General features: G+C 39.1%; 1 protein-coding gene and 1 long non-coding RNA gene across 4 annotated transcripts in view; one reads left to right on the top strand and one right to left on the bottom strand.

Moving 5' to 3' along the window:
- Positions 1–1,154: 1,154 nt before the first annotated feature.
- Positions 1,155–12,237, bottom strand: psmc1 (proteasome 26S subunit, ATPase 1). The gene is made up of 11 exons (XM_003214354.4): positions 12,105–12,237; positions 9,453–9,506; positions 8,263–8,359; positions 7,243–7,367; positions 6,268–6,453; positions 5,758–5,886; positions 5,127–5,223; positions 4,693–4,882; positions 3,499–3,650; positions 2,236–2,390; positions 1,155–1,497 (listed from the first exon to the last, which is right to left on the bottom strand). The coding sequence occupies exons 1-11, from the start codon at positions 12,105–12,107 to the stop codon at positions 1,363–1,365; spliced, it is 1,323 nt and encodes a 440-aa protein (XP_003214402.1). The 5' UTR covers positions 12,108–12,237; the 3' UTR covers positions 1,155–1,362.
- Positions 12,196–23,587, top strand: part of LOC134295542 (uncharacterized) — a 156,925-nt gene continuing 145,533 nt past the window's right edge. For 2 of the 3 annotated variants that reach the window (XR_010002160.1, XR_010002161.1), the window contains exon 1: positions 12,203–12,335. This is a non-coding gene — a long non-coding RNA (uncharacterized LOC134295542). Of the gene's footprint in view, positions 12,336–23,587 lie in introns of all 3 variants that reach the window. The other variant, XR_010002162.1, reaches the window with a different exon arrangement.

Genomic DNA, 23,587 nt, shown 5'->3' with positions numbered 1-23,587 from the left:
GTAAAGGAAACAAGATTCTGTCCAGTCACTTATATCCCTTTGATTAACAGATCTCACTGCCACTATAAAACTGATGCAACACATATTCCAGATAGATCGTCCTTGACCCAGAGCAATTCAAACCATTCCTACCAGGCTGATCTTAATTTTCATCATTTTTCTATTGTTTGGAGATACATATTTATAACCTGAGCCAAATGCTTATAACTGTAACTTAGACTAAGTATAACAATCTAGGTTGCCGAGTTTTCCAGGCTGTATGGCCATGTTCCAGAAGCATTCTCTCCTGACGTTTCGCCCACATCTATGGCAGGCATCCTCAGAGGTTGTGAGGTATATTGGAAACTAGGCAAGAGAGATTTATGTATCTGCGGAAGGTCCAGGGTGGGAGAAGGAATTCTTGTCTGATGGAGGAAAGTGTGAATGTTGCAATTAATCACATTGATCAGCATTTAATGGCCTGACTGATTCCTGCCTGAGGGAATCCTTTGTTGGGAGGTATTATTTATTTATTTACAGTATTTACATTCCGCCCTTCTCACCCCGAAGGGGACTCAGGGCAGATCACATTACACATATAAGGCAAACATTCAATGCCTTAACATAGAACAAAGACAAGACAAACACGGGGCTCCGAGCTGGCCTCGAACTCCTGACCTCTTGGTCAGAGTGATTTGTTGCAGCTGGTTGCTCAATAGCCTGCGCCACAGCCTGGCCCTGGTTGTTTCATATCTGGAATTCCCCTGTTTTCAGAGTGTTGTTCTTTATTTACTGTCCTGATTTTAGAATTTTTTAAAATACTGGTAGCCAGATTTTGTTCATTTTCATGGTTTCCTCCTTACTGTTGAAACTGTCCACATGCCTGTGGATTTCAATGGCTTCTCTGTGTAGTCTGACATGACGGTTGTTAGAGTGGTCCAGCATTTCTGTGTTCTCAAATAATATGCTGTGTCCGGGTTGGTTCATCAAGTGCTCTGCTATGGCTGACTTCCCTGGTTGAGTTAGTCTGCAATGCCTTTCATGTTCCTTGATTCGTGTTTGGGCACTGTGTTTGGTGGTCCCTATGCAAATCTACCTATAACAATCCATCACAGAAGTTAAGAAGCCTGGACTAAAGGGCAGCGAGACAAACAGAAGCTACTTTGCTTAAGTCCTTATGCAATTATTCCTTCTCACTTGGAAACCATGTTTTTAATGACAAAATGTTTTGCAATGAATATTACAATACAGAATTCATTTGCCACACTTTCAACAGCAACCCCCCCCCCCCGCCCCAAATGGCCTTTATCTTGTTATGCTTTCCCCCTTGTATTCTGAAAGAAGGTTCCAAGGAATCTCCCCACCCCAGAAAGAAAAAGAAAGTTACAGATAGAGGCCCTCTGGGGTGCCTTCTTGTTTCTTATAGAGAACATTTTCTTTTGATTTTTTGAAGTCTTCATTTGTTACTTTCATTCTCCGTTCCCGCAGAGCCATCAAGCCAGCTTCTGTACAAATTGCCTGCCAGGGATGGAAGCCTCTGGTTAGAACATTATCCATTTCATGTGTACCAAATGGTATAATAACGTAATTTTCAAATAAGCTGATTACGATTGGTTGCAACAGTGTTCAGCTAAGACTGCAATCTTATTGGACTTCCGGGTGGACGCTCATGGCGACAGGCATGGTTCTCTAGAGCTCTAGCGAACCACTTGATGTCGCGCCAGTGAGAATCGTGGACTCACCCCCTCTTCGCGGATCAAAACGAGAGGGGTTGTCAAGCCAGTAGGGCACCCGATGACCCCAAAGATCCTTCGCTCCTCAAGGATGAGGGATCGAGCGGGTCCGGGGGACTCTAGTTAAGACTGCAATCTTATTGTACTGGAATGGGGAAGCATGCAAATACATGAGCTTACTAGGGAGACAGAAATTTAAAGACAAATCAGAGATCCAAGCTAGAGGGTAATCAGACTGTAAACTACTGTTCTCAGGTCACTCTACTGCAATCCATGGCTTCCCAACGTGAGCCAGAAGAAAGGTTCATAGTCTGTTGCCTGAATTAGAAAAGATTCCCATGATCCTGGATGTCTTCTCTCACAAATCTAAAGTTCTATTTTTAAAAAACTTATCTAAAATTAGGAGCATCTCTCTATTGTTCTTCCAAAAACTGTTAAAGATATGTACAGGTGAGAAGAGGCAAAAAGCACTCTGCAGAAACAATTTGAAAGGGCAAACACAAATCTGCATCAGGAATCTTACCTTAATATCTGCACCCGACAGATCGTCTTTAGCCATTATCAGTTCATCTAGAGTAACATCATCTGCCAAAGTCATTCTGCTGGTATGAATTTGGAAAATACGCTTCTTGGTTTTCTCGTCTGGCAGTGGGAATTCAATTTTCCTGTCAATTCGTCCTAGGAAATAGAAAATTGCAGCCAGTTCAGATTTCTGCCTGATGGACAAAAGACAGAAGGCTTATCCTGGGAAAGAGTTTCAATTTAAGACTAAAATTTAAAGGGTTTACCAGTGAAATGGTTCCCACATCTGTGTTGGTAGAACACATAATTACATTTTGAACTCTTCCCTCATTATACAACAGACACTTATTCTGTGATTAATGAAGCCATTTCCATACACTATGCATTTCTAATTACAGTTATATACTGCCTCCCTTCTGAATATTTCAGAATATCATGTATCTCCAATGGACTTGCCTTTCTTTCAATGCATCTCAAAATATGTAAAGCTTCCAGGTAACCTCCTATCTAAGGCTTGGCCAAACCTAGATCTAGTTTACCTCATCAAGATTGTTGCACTATGTGCAGTACAACCTCTGTATCCCAGGGGGACATGTTCCAGAACATGTGTCTTTTTATTTAATTCGTATCTTGTTTTATTCCCAGAATTAAAGTTATGAAATTAAAACAGATGCATATAGACAGAAACAGGTAAAGGAAAATTAACAAAAGGTAATCATGCTAAAACACCAATGAGCTGTAATATAAAAATTCTACTGATTTAGAAACATTTAAAAAATGCATCAATTAAAAATTTGAAAATAAATACAACACCAATCCGCTAAAGGCCAGTCTTCAACAGTCACTTAACTGGTGAAAGCCAATTGGGTTAAAAAAAAAAAGATTTTGCTGGTAACTGAGAGTGGGTGCTTTACATTCAACAACTTGGGAACCGCCATTGAGCTGTCCCTGTGACTCTTGGATTTTGAACATTTGAGTGTCATGGAATCAACGATTGGTGATGAAGTTTCAGTGGAGACACCTTTTTCCCATGACAATTCTTCCAGGAGTGAATTTCCTTTCCAGAGATTTCCTCTCACTTCCTGTTGTCTTACCCCAATTTGTAGCTAGGAGTTGCATGTGAGTCGAATGTCTGCAACTCAGGGACTGCGTGCAATTAAAACTAAGCTAAAGAAAAGATACTATTCCAAAACCTCCAACTTTTTAAAAATTTAGGCAATTCTGATGTGTGAAACAAACAAAATACAAGACAACAATATCTTACCTGGCCTGATTAAGGCTGGATCCAGTGTCTCTATTCTGTTAGTGGCCATGATCACTTTGACATCGCCACGTGAATCAAAGCCATCTAATTGATTCAGCAACTCCAGCATTGTTCGTTGGATCTCCCTTTCGCCACCTGAATTAGAGTCGTATCTTGAAAGCAAGAGCAAAAATGAACAGAAGCAAAGTTAAAATGCACCAATATTTAGATAACATTTGCCTTTATATACAATAAAGTCATCAATAAAATGCTGACAAATAACCAAATAGACAACTTTCACAGGAATCCTCTTTATTCAGGCATCTATTTCTGTTATACCAATGTATAACTTTTTAAGCTTGTGGTCAAAGGACTTTTGTAGTTGCTCTTACTTCTGATACCTTTTATGAAGAAGTACCTCCTTCTGTCTTTCCAAAATCTCCTATTATTCGGCTTCAGCAGACAACCCCAGATTTTAATACCATGATAGGAAAAAGAGGGCTGACTTTCCCTTTCAATTTGATCCACACTATGCTGCCTTTGTGGCTGTTGTTTTTAAAAGCAATGCGTCTGAAACCTAGAAAGACACTTGACATTGAATCTCACTGTTGTGATCAATCCACAACTGACACTTTTGTCTCTCTGGGTTCCGCAAGATTATTCCATAGTTCTTTCAGCAGAGGCACAAGGGACTGAAGATTTTCTGTACACAAGACATATATCTTGCCATCTTGTTACAGACTCTCCCTAGTGATTACTACAACAGTTGTAGCAAACCATGTGAACAAGCTCAGCCAAAACAGCCTGGATTGTTCAGCACTTCTGAGCATATCACAATTGATCATACTATCTTTAAACCTAAACTTTCAACAGGAGTGCAGAATATGTGGCTTTTGAGATGCTGCTGAACATCTCAACATAACTGACAGTGAGAAATGATAAAAGTTGAAGTCAGAAAGATCTGAAAGCATGTATGTCCCTCAACCCAATCCTACAATACAGATGGTAAAAGATTTTCCTCAATGAAGCTGGGATCACTGAAATTCTAGAAAAATGTCTACAGGGAGAAAAATGAAGATCCTTGGATGAGGGCAGAATAGAATACATTTTCTTGTATTTCCAAATCCATCTCAATAAATGAGTGATGACAGAAAAAAAAGCAAAAAAACAGAAATGTATTTATTCATGGAAGTGACATTAATGCCCTATACCTACCTTTTGGTACCTATGGCATCAATTTCATCTATGAAAACAATGGATGGGGCGTGTTCCTCAGCTACTCGAAATAGCTCCCGTACAAGTTTTGGCCCATCTCCCAGGTACTTCTGTATAAGTTCAGAACCCACCACTCTCAGGAAGGTGGCCGAGGTCTGATTGGCCACCGCTTTGGCTAATAATGTTTTACCTGTTTGGTTTTCAAGATACAGAAAAGAAAAAAAATTACCTAATTATAAAGAATAGTGCTAGCAGCAGAAACAACAGTAATCTACCCTGAAACTCCAGTAGAACATCAGTGACTGGGATACAACTTTGAGTGACATAGATGGCTTCAATATTTAGATATGTTTTTTACAAATTCATTTTCATGCTACATCTTACATATAGATTTCATAATGCAGATATGAAAAAGGGAAACAGAAAACAAGTACCTGTGCCTGGTGGCCCATACAGAATAACCCCTTTAGGTGGCTTTATACCCATCTCTTCGTAATATTCAGGATGCGTTAAAGGTAACTCCACAGATTCCTACAGGGAAGAAGATGCCATTATCATCTCCAAACAAGTTGATAATGTGTATTTTAAAACAGTAAATATCAGTAACTCAAATATTTTCTGAAAGACAACCAGTATGGAACTAGTCTAAGCATCACGTCTGGAAATAGCATCTTGAAAAACAGAAGTCTGGACTGAAGTTGCTGTGTGCCACAGCTTTTAAAAGTCCTTTTGGGCTATTCTGCCTAGAGAATTCTGGAAATTTTAAGGGCCCTTCCAGACAAGCCCTATATCCCAGGATCTGATCCCAGGTTTTCTGCTTTAACGTGGATTATATGAGTCCCCACTACCAGATAATCGGGGATAAACAGAAAACCTAGGATCAGAACCTGGAATATAGGACCTGTCTGGAAGGGCCCTAAGTCTACAAAAGTATATATTTCAAATTCTGTTCTTAACCCCAGCTCCAGAATCATGGGCTGATGAGTTTTTTAAATGATATATTTTTTAAAAAATTACATAAAATACATTGTGACAGCTTCTTATGGGTGCTAGAAGAAAGAATACCTTGATTTCCTGAATCTGGTTGTCTAAGCCCCCAATATCTGCATATGTCTCTTGTGGGGCTTTCTCTACCTTCATCACAGTAACTAATGGATCTGTGTCATCCATCAGAACTCCTATCACAGCATGGACCTGAACAAAATAAGAGGCAGAAACACCAATAAATAATAATAAAGCAGCATGTGTATCAAAAATAGATTGGATATTTTGTTCAATTAATTTCCAAGCAAGGCACAAACAATACTATCATAGATTTGTCAAATAGTTCACTTGCTCAAATGAGATAACTTCTGATTCCGTCTCTCCCTGAACTAAAAAAAATCTTCAATTTTTAATATGGGTGCCAAAGTTTCCCTGCTCTCCTCTTCCTTCGTTTCCTGTTCATCTTTTATGTTTCTGGTTAAATGTAAACTACATTTGGCTGAAAAACACAGGAATTACTACTCTAATAAAATATTGTAATATTTACTCCTTTTCAGTGTTTTGTATTATTGACAAGGATACATGACTTACCTTATGATTAAGCAGAACTGAGCAGCCTGGCTCTAGCAAATCCTTGTCTACGAAGGAGAGAATGCTGACATAGTGCTCTGACCCCACAGAAGTGGAGACAATGGCATGATTATCATCAATGATCTCCTCTAGTGTTCCCACAGACATTGGGGTTCCCCTAAGGTCATCCACCTTGGATCGCTCTTCCTGCAGATCAAAATATGATGTGATTATGCACTACAATAACTCATTACCCAATAGCTTTCTATGTTTTATGACCTTCCAGGTTTCAGAGGGTTAACTTATCTCTCTGTTGTGTGCCAATGAATTGTTTCTCACTTACAGCAGCCTGAGGGAGGTTTGCCATTGTTTTCTTCTGAGGTTGAGAGAGTGTGACTTGCTGGTCACTCAGAGGGTTTCTACGACTAAGCAGATATTAGACTCTGGTCTCTACATTATGCTAACTCTTTACTGTTAGTCAAGTTATAGACCATAATTACAGTGCAATTTGTAAAATTCTATCCCATAGATATAGATGGGGAAAGTAGGGCTTTAAAAATTCCCAATCAGATCCTCACAGCTTCTTGAGTCTCAATTAAAATTTAAAATTTGGCACAATTCACAGAGCAAGTTCACCTTAAAATCAACCCAAAGGCCCCACAAATATATACTGAGAGTCTTTTATTCATGTACATATATCAACATGAATTAAAAAACCTCACTCATTCAAATACCTTATTTCCTCTCCAAAAGGTCAAGAGGAAATCAATAAAAAATTAAAAAACAATTCTAGGACATTTTACGGGACCTGACATTTAGGATGAGTAAGGTTGTGCAACATGAATAAAATTTCCATCTAAAAAGCCAAAACTATATCAACAAATGGCTTGAGCGACATTGGGGTTATAAACAAAGTCAAAAAGCAAAACAAAAGAAACAAAGAAAATATAATTTAGAATTGTAGAGAGAAAATTCTTATTTTTTTTCAAGATCTACCTCTTGCTTTTCTTCCAGAGGCTTCATCTGTTCCTGGTTCCTGATGAATTCTTCTTCCATCAAAAGGTAATCTTTAATTCTTTCCAACTTCAACAATTTGAGTCTGCACTGAGTGTGAGGAGTAACTATAATTAAAGAAAAAAAAATCAGAACATAAAGTTAAAAATTTGAGTAAAACATTGTCTGTGTAGATAAACTTGTGATAGGACAGTGGAACCATCATATCTGAGACCAGTGGACTAAGATAGGGAATTCAGAGCATGAGGAATACCCCCCTGTGTCTTCTGTTGATGGTGTTGATAACACCACATTTGTTAACTCAATCAACATTTTCACTCTAATGGCAGAACGAGTTGTGCTTTTTCTCCACTATGCCACACTGACAATTTAAGCTTATCTGGGATTTCGTTCCTTCTCTGATCTCCATGGACACTGCTTTTTAGGGAAAGCATGTAAATCTAAACTGGACAGCATCAGACAGAAACATAAGTAATCTCCAGTGGCAGGATTTCAAGCAACTTCTTTGAACAGGGCTCCATAATGAGATTACACTGGGTTTTTTTTCTTTAAGGTTTTACTTTTTTTTTACTTTGGGGATTTGACTTTTGAATTTTGAGAAATAAGTAAAACCAATACATTTATTATTGCTATTCCAATTTTTGATTAATTTCTGGTTTTGCATAAAGCTAGTTCATATTTTAGTATGCCTCTATTTTTTTACAGAATAACCTAAATTAATCATAATTCTAGAAGAGGTAATGCTGGTCATATGCAGATATGGACATGCGGACAATAAGAATGCCACTTCATAGAGAATCAGTTCATTAGCCCATCTGTAACTTACAACTGACACTTAAGTTTATCAAGATTTCAGCCAGAGAGGCTTCTTGCAGCTGAACTGTCTGAGCTTTTAAAACACAGGCTACCAATAATCAATTGGGGGTCTTCTCTATGTAATGTATGCGTACTACCGCTCAATATGTTCACTCATCAAGAGGCACAAAAACTAACTGTACTTACCCAGGGGAAGTTTGCTAGCAGCATCTGGTCCCTTTGTCTTCTTCTTCTTTTTCCCCACTCGGGTTGGAACTGGAGGCTCGTATTTTTTCTTTTTGTCCTTTTTGTTTTAAAAATCAAGCATAAAGAGTCAGAATGGGGAAAGGTCTAAATCCTATTGTTAGCCCCAAATTAGAGATCTAATGAATCAACAGTATTTTGGTAAGCTCTACTACTATAACTGATATTGAAAATAGGCTACAAGTATTAGTTAGCAATACAGTGTAAAGAAATATAGGAGGATTGGGATATGGGTAGATTTCACCTTCATGTCATACAATTATTTACACCAGAAATTAAGGAAAACTTAGATAGAAATCCCAACCTATAGCTCCTAACAAACATATATGAAACAAATATGGATTAATACCTCTCTTGCTAGATATGATTCAAGAACAAATTCACATCTGTGTCTTTAGTGGCATCCCAAGTAGACTACTGAAAATCTCAGCTCCAGCCACCTGCCTGTGAAATTAATATTCTGAGCATTCCCTCCAAGCTGCTGTCACATCCTACTTTGTAATGAAGATTAGGGAATCTGGGTAGGTAACCTATGTTTCTGAAGTTAATTATTCCACAAAAATCTTCTAATTTGCCAAAAGGTATTCAAATGGCCCAAATAATTACTGGCTCCAACAATAATGACAAAATTAAGTAAGATGTTTTAGATCTGTTAAGAGGGATTTCAAAAGGAATTAGTTTTTTTTAAAAGGAAGGGTTAACAGAAAGGACTTCAGATGGCGCAGCCACAATTTGTTATGACCATACTAAAGGACAAGATACATTTATTGAAAAACATCTTCTGATCTCTTCCTTAAGTCATGCTAAATGGGAAAGAGATATGGGTAATTCCTGGTTACAAACCAGAGTTTACAATAATGTCAAAAGTTGCAGATTACTTAAAAGCAACTAATACAAGACTTAGAAGACTTAGAAAACTGGACTACTGCATTGCCAATCTGAGACAGAAATAACATAAAAATGAGATACAAAGCTACTTATGCAGAAAGTGAAAGGATGTCTGAGAAAGTGCATTTTGAATTTTTCGATTAGCATGGATTATTTTTTATAGAATAACATTTATTGCTGCACTTCTTTCAAGAAAGCCCACTATACACCTCATCCACACAAAATCCCTTATTTTTTATTCTTACTTTGTCATCCTTCTTGCTACCTCCAGGGCCATGTCCACCACTCTGGCTTTGACCCTATTGGGAAAAAAATAAGCGGAAGATTACATACAGCTGAAGAATAATCGTCTCCCTTAAGTGGACTTGAAATAACATATATAAAAGTATATGTCAACTAACAAAGTGGATTGTTGTGTGTTTTCCGGGCCGTATGGCCATGTTCCAGAAGTATTCTCTCCTGCCCCCATTTATGGCAGGCATCCTCAGAGGTAGTGAGGTATATTTCGGCCATGAAACAACAAAGTGAGTGTATTTCTGGGCTTTACCTCTGAAACAGAAACCTTGGTACCAAAGGAAAAAATATGATGGAAACAAATAAGAGCTATATTTCTACACCACAAAGAAAAAAGAGCTGTTCAACATGTTTCAAGCAAACTTTATTATTCAAAACTAAAGGTGAACTGAAAACAAACAAAGACATTTTGAATCCTCTGGAGACCACTTGAAAGCTCTTTCCAAAATGTACCCAGAGAAGATTGTTTTCTTTCAACAATCTCCACTTTCATTATAATTTTTATTTCAGTTGCAAATCCTATATTTTTTTCAATATATCGGGGTAGCTAATGTGCTTGTTGTAGATACAAGGGGCATATTACACTGGCAACTTAAGCCAGTTTCAAACTGATATTGAAGAAAGTAGCTTCGCTGTACAGGTGACTACACAGAAAATCCTGGAACCAGTTTGAAACCTAGATGTCAATGGCACAAACTACAGAGCATTGGTGTGTATTTCTTCCTGTGGCATGCTTTTGTGGATGTTTGTTGTCTAGCTCACTGCTTCTTAAAACTGTGGGTCCTGGCCCCAACTGGGGTCCCCTTAACGCAAAGTTGAGGTCACGAAAAATGTGTCAACAATAAAAGGTTTCTGAACCAGCCATTTACACAAATCTGGTAGTAACAATGTGCAATGTTGATGCTGGACTCTGCAAAAAATGCTTCAGCTGTACTCCACAGAAAGGGAAACGGTGCATGTTTAGCAAGCTTTACAAATGCTGACTTATTATTTTAAAAATACTTGATTTATATGCCTATTTAATATGACTGGGGTCACTTAAAAATTTCTTGGATGAAAAGGGGTCATAGGAGAGGAAGACGTTTAAGAAGTCCTGGTCCAGCTGCCACAGTTTGAAGCTAGTTTTCAATTATATTAAATGGTCAGTGTAGATCAGTGGTTCTCACCCTGTGGTCCATGGACTACTAGTGGTCCCCAAGAACTAAAATATGGTCGGCGGCCTCACCGTTACTACACCATTGCAATGAGAGCGACTGGTCATGAAACCCTCTTATAGTGCCAAGGCAATGGGGCTGTCAGGAGGGGAGAGACTGAACACCCATGAAAGGCACAACAACAAGGCCCCTGACTGCTGCTTCTCCTCCTTCTGCCTCCCCCTGAGCAGAGTTGTTCCATGTGGCGCCTGGAAGTGGGAGGCTCCTCGATGTCTTCATTTTTAGGACTGTTCCTGGGGTTATTTGGGGTGCTGATTCAGAAAATTGCATCAGCTCTAGATTATTAAATATGGCTTTGTGTGGGTGAGCAGATAGAGACTACTGGATGGCATATAATTTGTATCAGAAACTGGAGCTGATGTGGTCTAACCAATGAAATTTTCTGAATCAGCACCCCAAATAACCAAACCGAATCTAAAGTTGACCAAAAACTGATTCGTAACCCTTTTGGTACTAATGTTGGCGAGTGGTCCCTGGTCAAAGTGGTCCCTGATAAAAAAAAAGGTTGGGAACCACTGGGGTAGATGGTAAGTACAGGTAAAGGTTTCCCCTGACATTAAGTCCAGTCATGTCTGACTCTGGGGGTTGGTGCTCATCTCCATTTCTAAGCCGAAGAGCCGGAGTTGTCCGAAGACACCTCCAAGGTCATGTGGCCGGCATGACTGTATGGAGCGCCGCTACCTTCCCGTAAGAGCTGTACCTATTGATCTACTCAAATTGGCATGTTTTCGAACTGCTAGGTTGGCAGAAGCTGGAGCTAACAGCGGGCGCTCACTCCACTCCCGGGATTTGAACCTGGGACCTTTTGGTCTGGTAGTTCAGCAGCTCAGTGCTTTAACACACTTCGCCACCGGGGCTCCTGGGGTAGATGGTACCAAGGTCTTTATTTTAACCTTCTCTGCCAAAGATCATTGGTGCTTCATCAAATTACAACTCCCAGGATTCCATAACATTGAGCCTTGTCAATTAAAGTGGCACAAAACTACATTAATTTTACAGTATAGACCAAGCACGGGAAAACTTCGGCCCTCCAGGTGTTTTGGACTCCAACTCCCGGGCAAACTTCGGCCCTCCAGGTGTTTTGGAGTACAACTCCCACAATTCCTAACAGCCTACCGGCTGTTAGGAATTGTGGGAGTTGTACTCCAAAACACCTGGAGGGCCGAAGTTTGCCCATGCCTGGTACTGACGATCCCTTTCTCTCCGGCCTCCCTGTCGTTTTAGGAAGAGGAGGGACGATGACAAGGCACAACACTGCGAAGGGGACAGAAGAGCAAAGCACTGCGCCTAAGGACCAGCTCGCCACCCTCCTCAGGACCTCCGCCTTTCTCCGGGACGCCCACCGCGGCCCAATCCGCCCTCTTCGCCCATCGAGCCCTTCTCACTCACCATTCTGCTCACTCACAACCCGCCGCCGGAAATGCTCAAACTCCACCAAGCAGCGGAAGCGGAAACAGGCCTGCTACGGGACGCGAGGAGGGTCAAGTCGTTGCTAAGGAGAGGGGAACAAGCGGACGAGCGAGGGTTTGCCTCCGTCTCCAACCGTTGCTGTGGAGACGGAGGCAAAAGGAGGCGGGCCAAGAAGAGTCAGATTTATTTGGCATTCCAAAGGGAGAGTAAGTAAGTGCAGCAATTTGTGTTGATGGTAGCTACACAAAAGGTCTCTTTGGCTGTTTCATTATCTTTACTTGTATGTTTAAGTGACCTCGTGTCTTTTTTTTTTTTTAAAGGACAGGCCTTTATTCAGAGTCATCTTTCTGAGCGTGCAGCTACACCAGGCATGGGCCAACTTGGGCCCTCCAGGTGTTTTGGATTTCAACTCCCATCATTCCTAAGTTGGCCTATGCCTGATCTACACTGTAGAATTAATGCGGTTTGGCACCACTTTGACTGCCAGGGCTTAAGGCTATGTAATCTTGGAATTTATAATTAATAATAATAATAATAATAATAATAAAATTTTATTTCTAACCCCAAGGGGACTCGGGACACTTCCAAAAACAAAATGGCAAACATTCAAAATAAACACAATAGCAAGAATAGGCAAGCAAAACATACAATTAAAATTAACAGTTAAAATAAATAGATTAAAATGAACAAATAAAATGACCTTGGCAAAATAATGTAATTGATCAGGCCTCATAGGTAACCTGTTAAGCAACTAGAATTTTATAAAATCTAAGAATATAAAAATGTGGCTATTCCATTAAGTTCTGGTGATCATTGTCAGCATAATTTGGGTGAGAGAAGGCCGTCTTTGGCAGAGAAGGCTAAAGACCTTGTAAAACTACATCTCTCAGTATTTCATAGGATTGAGCCATGGCAGTTAAAGTGGTGTCAAACTAAACTGCATTAATCCCACCGTGTAATAGTAATAATAATAATAATAATAATAATAATAATAATAATAATAACGTTATTCTTATAACCCACCACCATCTCCCTAAAGGGACTCGGGATGGCTTAAATATGGGACAGAATGTCCACAAGACATAAAAGCAAAACAATCCATTACAACAGAAACAAAATAAAATAAAATCCTAGTAAAATATAACAATCCAGATAAAAACACAATTAAATAAAACATAAGAATATAAAACAGCAGCATTGAAACTCCATCAAAACAATGCTCTACAAAAACCAATAACCAAAACTACTAAAATATGAGTGAACAGGCTATAATATGGGGCCGGGCATGGGATAGTGCAAAGCAGCATACCATAGGGCTGGGGAGTAGGATGAAGTATCTAGCGAACTAGGAACTGGGCCTATGTAACTAGGGACTAGTCATTCTCAAATGCTTGTTGAAACATCCAGGTTTTCAAATCCCTGCGAAAGGAGGACAGTGTGGGGACTTGCCTGATCTTCCTGGGGAGGGTGTCAAAGTTGGGGGGCCACCACCAAGAAAGCCCTCTCCCTCGTCCCCACCAACCGTGTTTGTGGTGGTGGTGGGACTGAGAGGAGAGCCTTCCCGGTGGATCTTAGAGCCTGTGCCTGTTCATAGGGGGAGATACGGTCATGAAGATAGGCGAGGCCCGAACCATTTAGGGCTTTATAGATCAAAATCTGCACTTTGAATTGGGACTGGAAACTTATCGGCAGCCAGTGGAGCTACCTTAATAGGGGCGTCGTGCGCTCCCTATAATTACTTCCAGTTAGAAGCCTTGCAGCCAACCTCAGCTAGTTGCACCCTCAGGTGGTTTGCCCTTGCTCTCCTCTGAAATATGGCTGGCAGTACAGTATGCTCTGGCTGTTGCCCATCCAAGCAATAGGAGGAAGAAAGAAGCCAGCAGAGGGCTCTGTATAACTACATTTCAAAATGTTCTTAGCCCCAAAGTAGAAGCCAAATTGACATGGCATTTACACAAATTTCAACTTTGTCAAAAACCTTAGTTTCCCCAACCTGGGTTGTTTCATGTGATGTACAGAAAAAAGAAGCAATTTGGCTGAAGTTTGCTTCCTATATTTATCAAAGTAAAAGAAGGGGAAAGATATTATTTCCCAGAGCCTGAAGTACTTTTTGAATGCATCACTTTTGGCATCAAACATGTCCCATCTTTCAGGTGAGGATTTATTTCACTTGCATTTTACTATTTTCAGCTGCTGAAAAAGCCATGGATGACATTGAAGGAGAAACATGCCCCAAACCCAAATAGATGTGGTAGTAACAATCACAGTGCATCCACATTGTAGAATTAATGCAGTTGAACACCACTTTAATTGCTCTGGCTCAATGCTAACAAATCCTGGGAATTGTAATTTGTTGAGTCACCAGCATCCTTTGACAGAGAAGGGCAAAGCCCTTGTGAATAATGTACAACTCCTATGATTCCCTAGGATTGAGCCATGGACATTTAAGTGGCGTCGAATGCATTAATTCTACAGTGTAGGTGCACCAAGGCTGGGTGTCTAACTTCTCATAAGGCAAGTACAATAAGGGAAAAAAGGAGAAGAAAAAAACAGCAACCCATCTGCAATGTATAGATAAGAAACCAAAAGAAGATAAGCTTTTCAAGAAAGAGGTACAAGCCAGCTCATATTAGCTTCCTGGATTTAGAGGAGCCTATACACATGTACAGAATATCGCTGTGGTACGGCTTTAAATAAAAGAAATTCAGATACAAGACTCGCCAACCCAATACCTCACTCAGCCTTCAATTTTGAGGTTTTGTTCCATGTATGGTAAAGAGGACAATACTCTGTAAAATTAATACAGTTTGACACTACTTTAATTGCCATGATGCAGTGCTATGGAATCAGAGGATTTGGAGTTTTACAAGACCTTTAGCCTTCTCTGCCAAATAGTGCTGGTGCCTCACCAAACTACAATTCCCAGGATTCCCAACTTTGAGACATGGTAGTTAAAGTGATGTGAAAATGGGTTAATTTTACAGTGTAGATACATCCCAAGTATTGCAGAAAGAAGTAAAATGACAAGGCTTGGATGTATCCTGCCAGTTGTTTGCCCATGAACAATCAACCAGGTTTCATTTTTTTCTCTCTTCCACTATCATCTTCTGGGAATGTTGTCGCTATAAGTCGTTTACGATGTATGGCAACCCTAGGGAAACCCTATCAAAGAGTTTTCAGGGGCTAAAATCTAGCATTTCCTTCACTTAAGTATATGTGCAACAAATTACAGAAGTATTCATTTCATATCGCGTTATTCAAATTTCTAAATGCTTGCCGAAAATGACTGTCTGAACAGATGACATTTTTTTCTTTCCTCACAGAAATCAGTTCTCAAATGAGAGAGCAACAATCATTCCAAACCACTTTATTACTTTATATGTGGAGAGCCAGTTTCACAAGTTATACAAGCAGTCTCTGAGTTACAAACATCTGACTTACAAATGACTCATAGTTAAGAACGGAAGTGAAACACAAAAGAAGTGAGAAAAATCTACCAATTGGAAGAGAAATTCACTTCTGAAAGAGTTAGCAGGAAAACGGTCTCCACTGAAGGTTTCACACCAATCCTTGTTTCCAATCACAGGGACAGAATGTGAGGTGTAATCTTCTGAAAAGGGGCACAGACAGTAAAATAAACCACAGGAGTATTAACTCCTCCCTATGCTATCCAAAGCCATCTGTCAGGGGTACTTTGATTGTGCTTTTCCTGCATGGCAGGGGGTTGGACTAGATGGCTCATATGGTCTCTTCCAACTCTATGATTCTATACACATTTGACTGGAGCTACATAGCTACATACAAATTCAGTTTAATAACAAATTTACAGAAGCTATCTTGTTCGTAACTTGTGGGCTGCCAGTTCACAATATAGGAGGGAGGTGTTAATTATTGTAATCCAGCAGTATCTTCTTCAAGTGTAACATCTTGTCTCCCCTTTAAAAACATGATTCATGTTTTGTTTTGATGCAAAACATGGACTGGGGACACAAAACCTATTGTGCTGAATGTTCTGATGTTTTTGCATCTTTTGTTTCATTTTTTTAAAAATTGACATCTTTTATTAAATATTTATGTGCCAAGTTGAAAGATCAAGGGTTTTGTTTACTTTGGTTTGGTTCACTTTGCTTTTGCTCTGTTACTGTTGTTCATTTCACTGTAGATTCTGGCTTAGTCTTACCTTTTCTTTCTTATGCTTTGTTGTCAAAGCTTTATTCCATGATTGTCTGAAGTTGTGGGAAGTCATCAGAAATAGCAAAAATGCCTGGCAGGGATGACCCAGCATTTCAAAGAGCTAAGAAATACTTACAATAGCTTCTGATGGTTATTGAGGATAAACGGTTTGCCAGGGTGGTAGGTAGATAAATCCATCTTGTAGACCATGTGGACACAAGGAAATGTGGTCATCTTGTCATTCCGCCGCACAACAGGCAATGAGATTTGCAGTGAGGATCAGATGTTCTCCATCTTGGAAAGGTGAAGGGGACTTCACCTTTCCATATGTGCTTGTCCATATGCTATGGATGTAAAAATATTTACTGATATTTTTGTTTCATCCATATTGGTAATCTCTGGATGCTGACTACATCTGTTCCACATCATTATTGTGTTCATAGTTCCTCTGATTCATTCATCGCCTGATGACCAACCTTCTGGTGATGAACCTTTTCTTATCTGGGCTGGTCCTTGGATCACAAACACATAACCTGATGCCTGGAGCCATATTTCAACCCCCCCCCCCCCTGAAATTTTTCAGGTTAAAAAAAACCTGGTTTACTCATGAATTTTAACTGGTTAGCCAAATCCCCATGCTAAGTCTATGAGACGCAAAAAATTAAAAGTGCCTCCAGGTACTATCTCAAGCAGATATTGACAGGCATGTAGCCGGGGGGGCAAGGGGTTCAACCCCCCCACAAATGTTCAACCCCCCCCCCCCATTTTTTTTCTGGCTACGGCCCTGGTTCATCCATATAATCCAGTTCAATACAGTCAAACCATATTCTGAAACTACATTGTATAGCGGTGTAGATGGGCCTTACTTTTAAGTGATGGATCATGCAAACTCATCAGTTACTTTGAGTAAGTCATTTCCTCTCTCTGCAAATGCAAACTCGCTCTGAACAAATCTGTTAACTTTTGCTATTATTCTCTTTAGTGTATTTTGGTATGTTTCATATTTTTAATTGCATTTTGTCATTCTGTAAAATGTACCAATATTTTTTTTACTGAAGTTCATGATATACCTTTCATGGGAGAATGAATATATTGATGGTTCTAGACAAATTCTAATCCTTTCCCTCACCATTTAAAAGTTTGAACTGAGTCCAATTTTCCCATTTCCCAAAAACTTACTTTAAATACTAATATCTAAGACCTGTGAAGTTTTTTTTTTGGTTTTTTTTTTTTGCAATACCTCAAAGACATCTCAAAAAGAGAAGACATGCTGGACACCAAAAAAAAAAATAACTGGCTCAAACACCCCTTCTCCTCTCAACTGTATAAAGGCTTTCACACAAAATGTGTGGGAGAAATTGAAATGCGAATTAGATGAAGTTTGCTTTAATAATCCACAAAATATGTCATCACAGCAAGTAATTTGGCTCTGTGACTCATTTTCATAAAGTGAACACAGGCTTATATACTAAAGCTAAGTTTGCTTATTTGGAACATTGACTCATAAATTTCATGGAGTCAGTCCTATCTTCACAGAATATGAGGTATGGCCTCAGGGAACAAATACTGGAAGGCAGCAACAAGTAGATCAAGAAGCAGTGGGCCATGCAGTATGCTTTCCATTCTAGGCAATTGACCATGGGTTCCCCCAGTGAAAATTTTGTTGGGCCCCAGAAGATCCTTCGTTGTCTTAAGGCTTTGTAGGGAGAGAACAACATACAATAATTGTCACCCTAAAATCTGTCACTGGCCCAGCTTCGTTCTGACTCATACCAAAAGACTTCCCCTTTACATCTCACATAACCCTCACTGGCCAAACTGGTCCTTCCTGGAGGCGGCAAAGTGTTGGGAGAATGGCTGATCCAAGTTGTGAAAGTTGCTGTTGTTGGTCCTCCTCATTCTTTTCTTCCAGTAAAGAAGTTTGCTCCTTAAAATTGTTCAAATGAGAATTGAGAAAGGCAGACCATACACAACACAATTGGGTCTCAGACCCCTCCTGATCTGCTAGGCTCAAGCTGTATTAGCTTTCTCTCCCCAATCTGTTACTTGTCTTTGTCCTGAAACTAACTTGATGCCTACATGTGTGGAAAAGGATGTTGTCCCATTACAAGAAAGTAAGATTCAGTTACAGGCTCAGTCTGTTTTTCTACATAGAATTGCAGAAGGCATCATTTCATTCATTACTTCAAATAACAAAATGGGATGGGTTAGTTCTGCAAGTAAGTATCATTAGGACTGATGCCCCAAAGCTCAATATTATGAAGTCAAGGAATAAGTGGTATGAAATCTGGTTCTTGGCAAAGACATCAGGTCATTAGGTGCTAAATAATGACAATTTCATGCATGTCTGTATTCACGATCTGAAAATTAATCATCTATCTTACTATAAAGACGGTAAATATGTCATCCAAAGTGCTGAACAAAAATAATAATTTTAAAAGGTCCAACATCTTGAATAGCTTATGCAAAGTTCTGATTAATACCTGGAGCTGATTTGCCACCCCACTAAAATTCAAGCCATTAGCCTTTGCTGGGTGAGAAGGTTCCAAATTAAATTCCCTAGCACCTGTAGATAAAAAAATTAGGGAGCCATTGATGGGACAGCCCTCTCTATAAGGCAATTCAGATTTGCTGCTAGACAGAATAGACAATGCAGTCTGAATAGAAATAATTATGTGACTGGGTATAAGCTAGGCACCTTTGTTCTTATCATGATAGGTATTCATTCAAAACCTGCTTTAAAGCATTTACTTAGCTAGATGTGAGGTTCATAACAGGAAGACATTTTCACAATTTTGCCTCATCAAAAAATAAAATTGGATAGAAAATGCATCCCAAAATGTTGAGAGGCAACAAGACAATTCAACGGATGTAGTTGTTGTACATTTGAATTCTCACCTCCTTATTCTACCTCTTCCTCCATGTGCTATGCCCTGATTCACAGCTTTATTAAGACAACTTGCAGATGTGCCAGATGACAAAAATTCAATTTGTTAGAACTCATGCATTTTTCATTGCCACATGTTAGGGTACTGAACAAGCCAAATCAGGTTGATTATTTAAAATCTCTATTTTGTAAAGCATGCTGTTAATCACAGGGAATATTTACATGGTCATATCTTGTGCACTGTATTTTATTATTATTAATTTAAATTCACATGGGAACACTGAAGAATGTTCAAGGATATAACCAAACTAAATATATCCATGGCATTCTAGAGGAACTGATATTGATACAAAGCTCCAGTACCCTCCTAAGGCAACCCTTATGGCTTTAATTCTTTTGATTTCTTATGGTCTGAATACTTTTTGCGAGCATCCCCCTTTCCATTGGTACACACACTTTGACTACCACTTTGTGGATAATTTTTTACGAATTTGCTACCCTTCTTGTTATTGGAAGTACTCAGAGGTTTTAGACTGCTTTGGAGTAAGAAGAGGGCCCTGCCACCAGTAAGAGCTGCCAGTTCAGGATTATCTGAACCAACCTCTGAGATAGTGGGATGATCCCTAGTGATGTTATTTAGTGTTATGCATCAAATACCAACCACAGTTGCTCACAGTTTGTCATATTTTCCAGTGTGGATATTAAGACAGAAGTCACAGCTAAAGGGACTGTTCCTAGATCAAGGTGAAATGGATAATTAGGAAATTGTAAATGGTGTAAGGAACATTTAATTTGGCCTTCTTGCTTTTAGCTGGAAGTTGGATGCAGAAGAGGGTGGAGAATGAGCCCTGGCACCAGAATGATTGGGAGGGAAGTAAGAACTGAGCAAACACATAGACCCCATCCTTTCTGCTCCTTGAAGATCTTTTGCAAGTTACAAGAACAGATGGATTAAGTATTGCCAATTGTGTCAAACTCGAGCTCTACTGGCTGAGCTGGAGATGTGCACATTGCCCTTTCCTCTTGTGTTGAGGGAAGACTCCCAAAACTCCTTGATTCCTGCTGGGAGGTTATCCATGAAAATGAGATGTGGGGCTAGATCTGACCACTCTCAAACAGTTTGGTTTGGTTCAACATGCCTCAGCCTCCATGAACCCTACTTTGCCCTTTGCTTCTAAAATGGTGTCACACAACCACATACCAATTAGGTCTTCCCAAGTGGGAAGATGTTTTTTCAAAGAAGATCTTGGTTGGCCAACATATAATGAAGTTATAATGTGCAGATGAATTAAGTCATACACCAAATTCTCCAGATGAAAAGATAATCACCAGAAAGCTATACAAACAAGACAAATAGTTCTCAGCGGAGAAGATGTGATACCAAATGAGGCAACATCCCTCAGGAGGAACCATTTTAACATGCCAATAAAACTTTACACTGGCTTCTGCTGGATTATTATTGTTAATATAATTAGTAGCCTCATTTTTGTTTAATTGCTAGCAATAGCTCATTATTTATTTGTCTTCCAGACAAAATGTGGTGTTACAATGATAATTGATTATTTTTCTTGCTGGATAAATGTACATGCACAAATAAAAGCCATTCTTTCTCTGAAGAGTTTATGTGCAGCAAATTTCTTGCTAACATCTGTTACAGGAAGGTGTAGGTTACATGTCATCATGAACATTTGACCAAGGAGAGAAAACCTCTGTGGAGGCAGAGCTGACAAAAGACATTATATGGGACAAAAATTGTTGTTGTTATTTGCCATTTAATCAATTTAATTTTTCTTTAGCTTAGCATAATTTTGTTTAGTTTTTTGGTTTAGTTGTAGTTTCATTATGTAATTTTTATTTCTGTTTCTTCTTATATATAATTTTATGCAATGGTATATTAGTTTAATAAAAAAAATTTAAAAAATGGTGGCTATTATTTCCCACAGTTGACTTAAGGGAACTTATTTAACAAGAGACTTTTCCAAATGCCTTGGTCATCAACTGCCCTGTTCAGATCTTGCAAAGTCAGAGCGGTGGCTTCCATGATTGGAAATGAACTTGCCTTTTGTTTTCCTAATGCCTTCCACTTTCCCAATCGTTATCATTTTTTCTAAAAAGTCACATTGTCTCCTGATATATCCAAAGTACAACAACTTCGGGACAAAGATGCCCTTCCCCATTTTAGGTACAAAAATTGACTAGACTGACAGGTGAATCTTGATGATGATGAAACAGTGTCCTCTACCATGTTGGATAGTAAGAGCTGTTCAACAGTGAAATAGATTGCCTTCCATGTCATCTCAGTACTTTTGGCCAATGGGGAGTTTTAACCAAGGTTCAGTGCCTGCTCCTTGGGGATGATTTAATGGTTGCTCAGCTGGTATGGGGAGGAGATAGGAGGAAGTTTGGTATGGCTCCGATGCTGGTAGAAGAAAAACCTTTGTGATGAACATAATGAATATTGCCTACTGCATCCCAAAACATTGAAAATTTATGTAATATTGAATGAGTATCACCCACCATTAAATAACTTCAGCTTTAGTTTCAATCAGACTCTGATTGCAATAGTGCTTTTTGAAGGTAGCACGGTTGACATACCAATATAATTGTGTTTACTGTTAATGATGCAAATTGAATTGGCTTCATTACTCAAATTAGACATTACCTCTCATTCTAGAAATCATCTCTACACCTGCTCTGACAGCTGTTGGTGAACTGTTGTGCTTTAGTGTCACTTTATAAAAATGAGCTGATTTCTGGAGCTGCTCATGAAGGATGGTGATGGTTTTAATACCTACTCTAATTCATCCGACTGCTAAATAAAGAACTCCATATCAGATTGTTCTTTAAAATCCAAGAAAGAACCACACAACTTTGTCCATCCCTAGAAATGATGGACAAAGATACAGCTTGGATGGACAAGTTGTAGTCCTCCAGATATTGATGGATTTCAGCTATCTTCACAGCTGAATATGATGAACGGTGCTGATGGAAATTGTAAGTCAGATCTTGAGTGCCACATCTTTGTTTTAGTAGTTGTGTTGGCAAGATTTATTCAGAGGGGATAACCTTTGCCTTCCTTTGAGGCTGAGAGTGTGTGACTTGCCCAAGGTCATCCAGTGGGCTTCCAGGGCTAAATGTGAATTTGAACCCTGGTCACAAGAGCAGTAATGCAACACCCAAACCATGCTAGCTCTCTTGTTTTTGAGGAGTGGTAGAAAATCTGTGCATTACATCAACCAACCAAACAATCTGAAAAGTACCTCTCCCTTCATTTCAATGGGATTTACTATCAGGGCATTTTTGTAGACTGAGGCATGTGAATTACAAAAAAAAATAATATCCCTGGCACCTACTATTACTGAACAAAACTGGAGTTTCAGGGAATCTGAGAAAAATATTATTTGCTGCTGCTTTAAGATGACAGAGATCACTGTTCTTACAAAGCAATGTGCCATTTAACCATCGGCTACTTCCATTTTGCACTGTCTGCCTTCAGATGGAGAGTTTTATGGGTATTGAATGTATAGATATGTATGTTTTTCCATGTCATCTAAATTCAAAACATTATGAGAAGTTTCATTTCTCAAGATGGCATCAAAACTTTGCTGCGAAATCTCAGGTGAAAGGAAGCTGAGATCAAAACAAGCTGCTTCTCTCCCCAGATCACCTATAAGAGTCTTGTTGGAGTGAGTTCAAATGGCTTTCTTTATTTAAAGAGTGAAATGCTCATTATCATGATGGCTGGAGCATGTACAGAATGCCCCCCAAAAAGAAGCCATGAAGTGATATCTCTACTTCTGTTGCCCCCTAGAACTGCACTATTACTTTCACAAGCATATTTTTTTCATGTTTTCCATTTTCAACATACGCATAGATGCAAAAATTACCAACATGTTGGAAAACTTGGAAGGAGAGAATTACAAAGCAAACCAAGGCACACTGCAACTTTCCTCACTCAAAAGCCAAATGGTGATGGCGCATAGGGAAGATATTTGTCCCCATGACGTTGCCAAGCACATCACTTTCCTTCTTCTGCAATGTAAATTAATTTAATCTAAAAGGGTAACATGGCATTCCATCATGAATAGCATTTTTTTTTGCAAAAACATTTCTTGTTCTCCTTTTCCTTGTAATTAATTTGAGAGATAACATGGTGTTTACCATGCACCACCAGTCTATTCACACACAGTTGGCAAATACCTTTTGATTCTGAATATCAGACTTAATTAATTAAGTTGTTTTGATGCAGCTTTTACAAAGGAAGGCCTAGTTTCCAGACTCCTCTTAGGGTCAAATGTAAAATTAATTTGGTGTCTCAATCTAATCCTCTCACCTAAAATTACCAGGACTATAATTAATTCTAAATAATATTCAGTTTCAGCAGAAAGAAAGTGATATGATA

The sequence above is a fragment of the Anolis carolinensis genome, chromosome 1 (assembly GCF_035594765.1).
Source record: "Anolis carolinensis isolate JA03-04 chromosome 1, rAnoCar3.1.pri, whole genome shotgun sequence".
Taxonomy (NCBI): Eukaryota; Metazoa; Chordata; class Lepidosauria; order Squamata; family Dactyloidae; genus Anolis; species Anolis carolinensis.
This window is presented reverse-complemented; position numbering and strand designations above follow the sequence as displayed.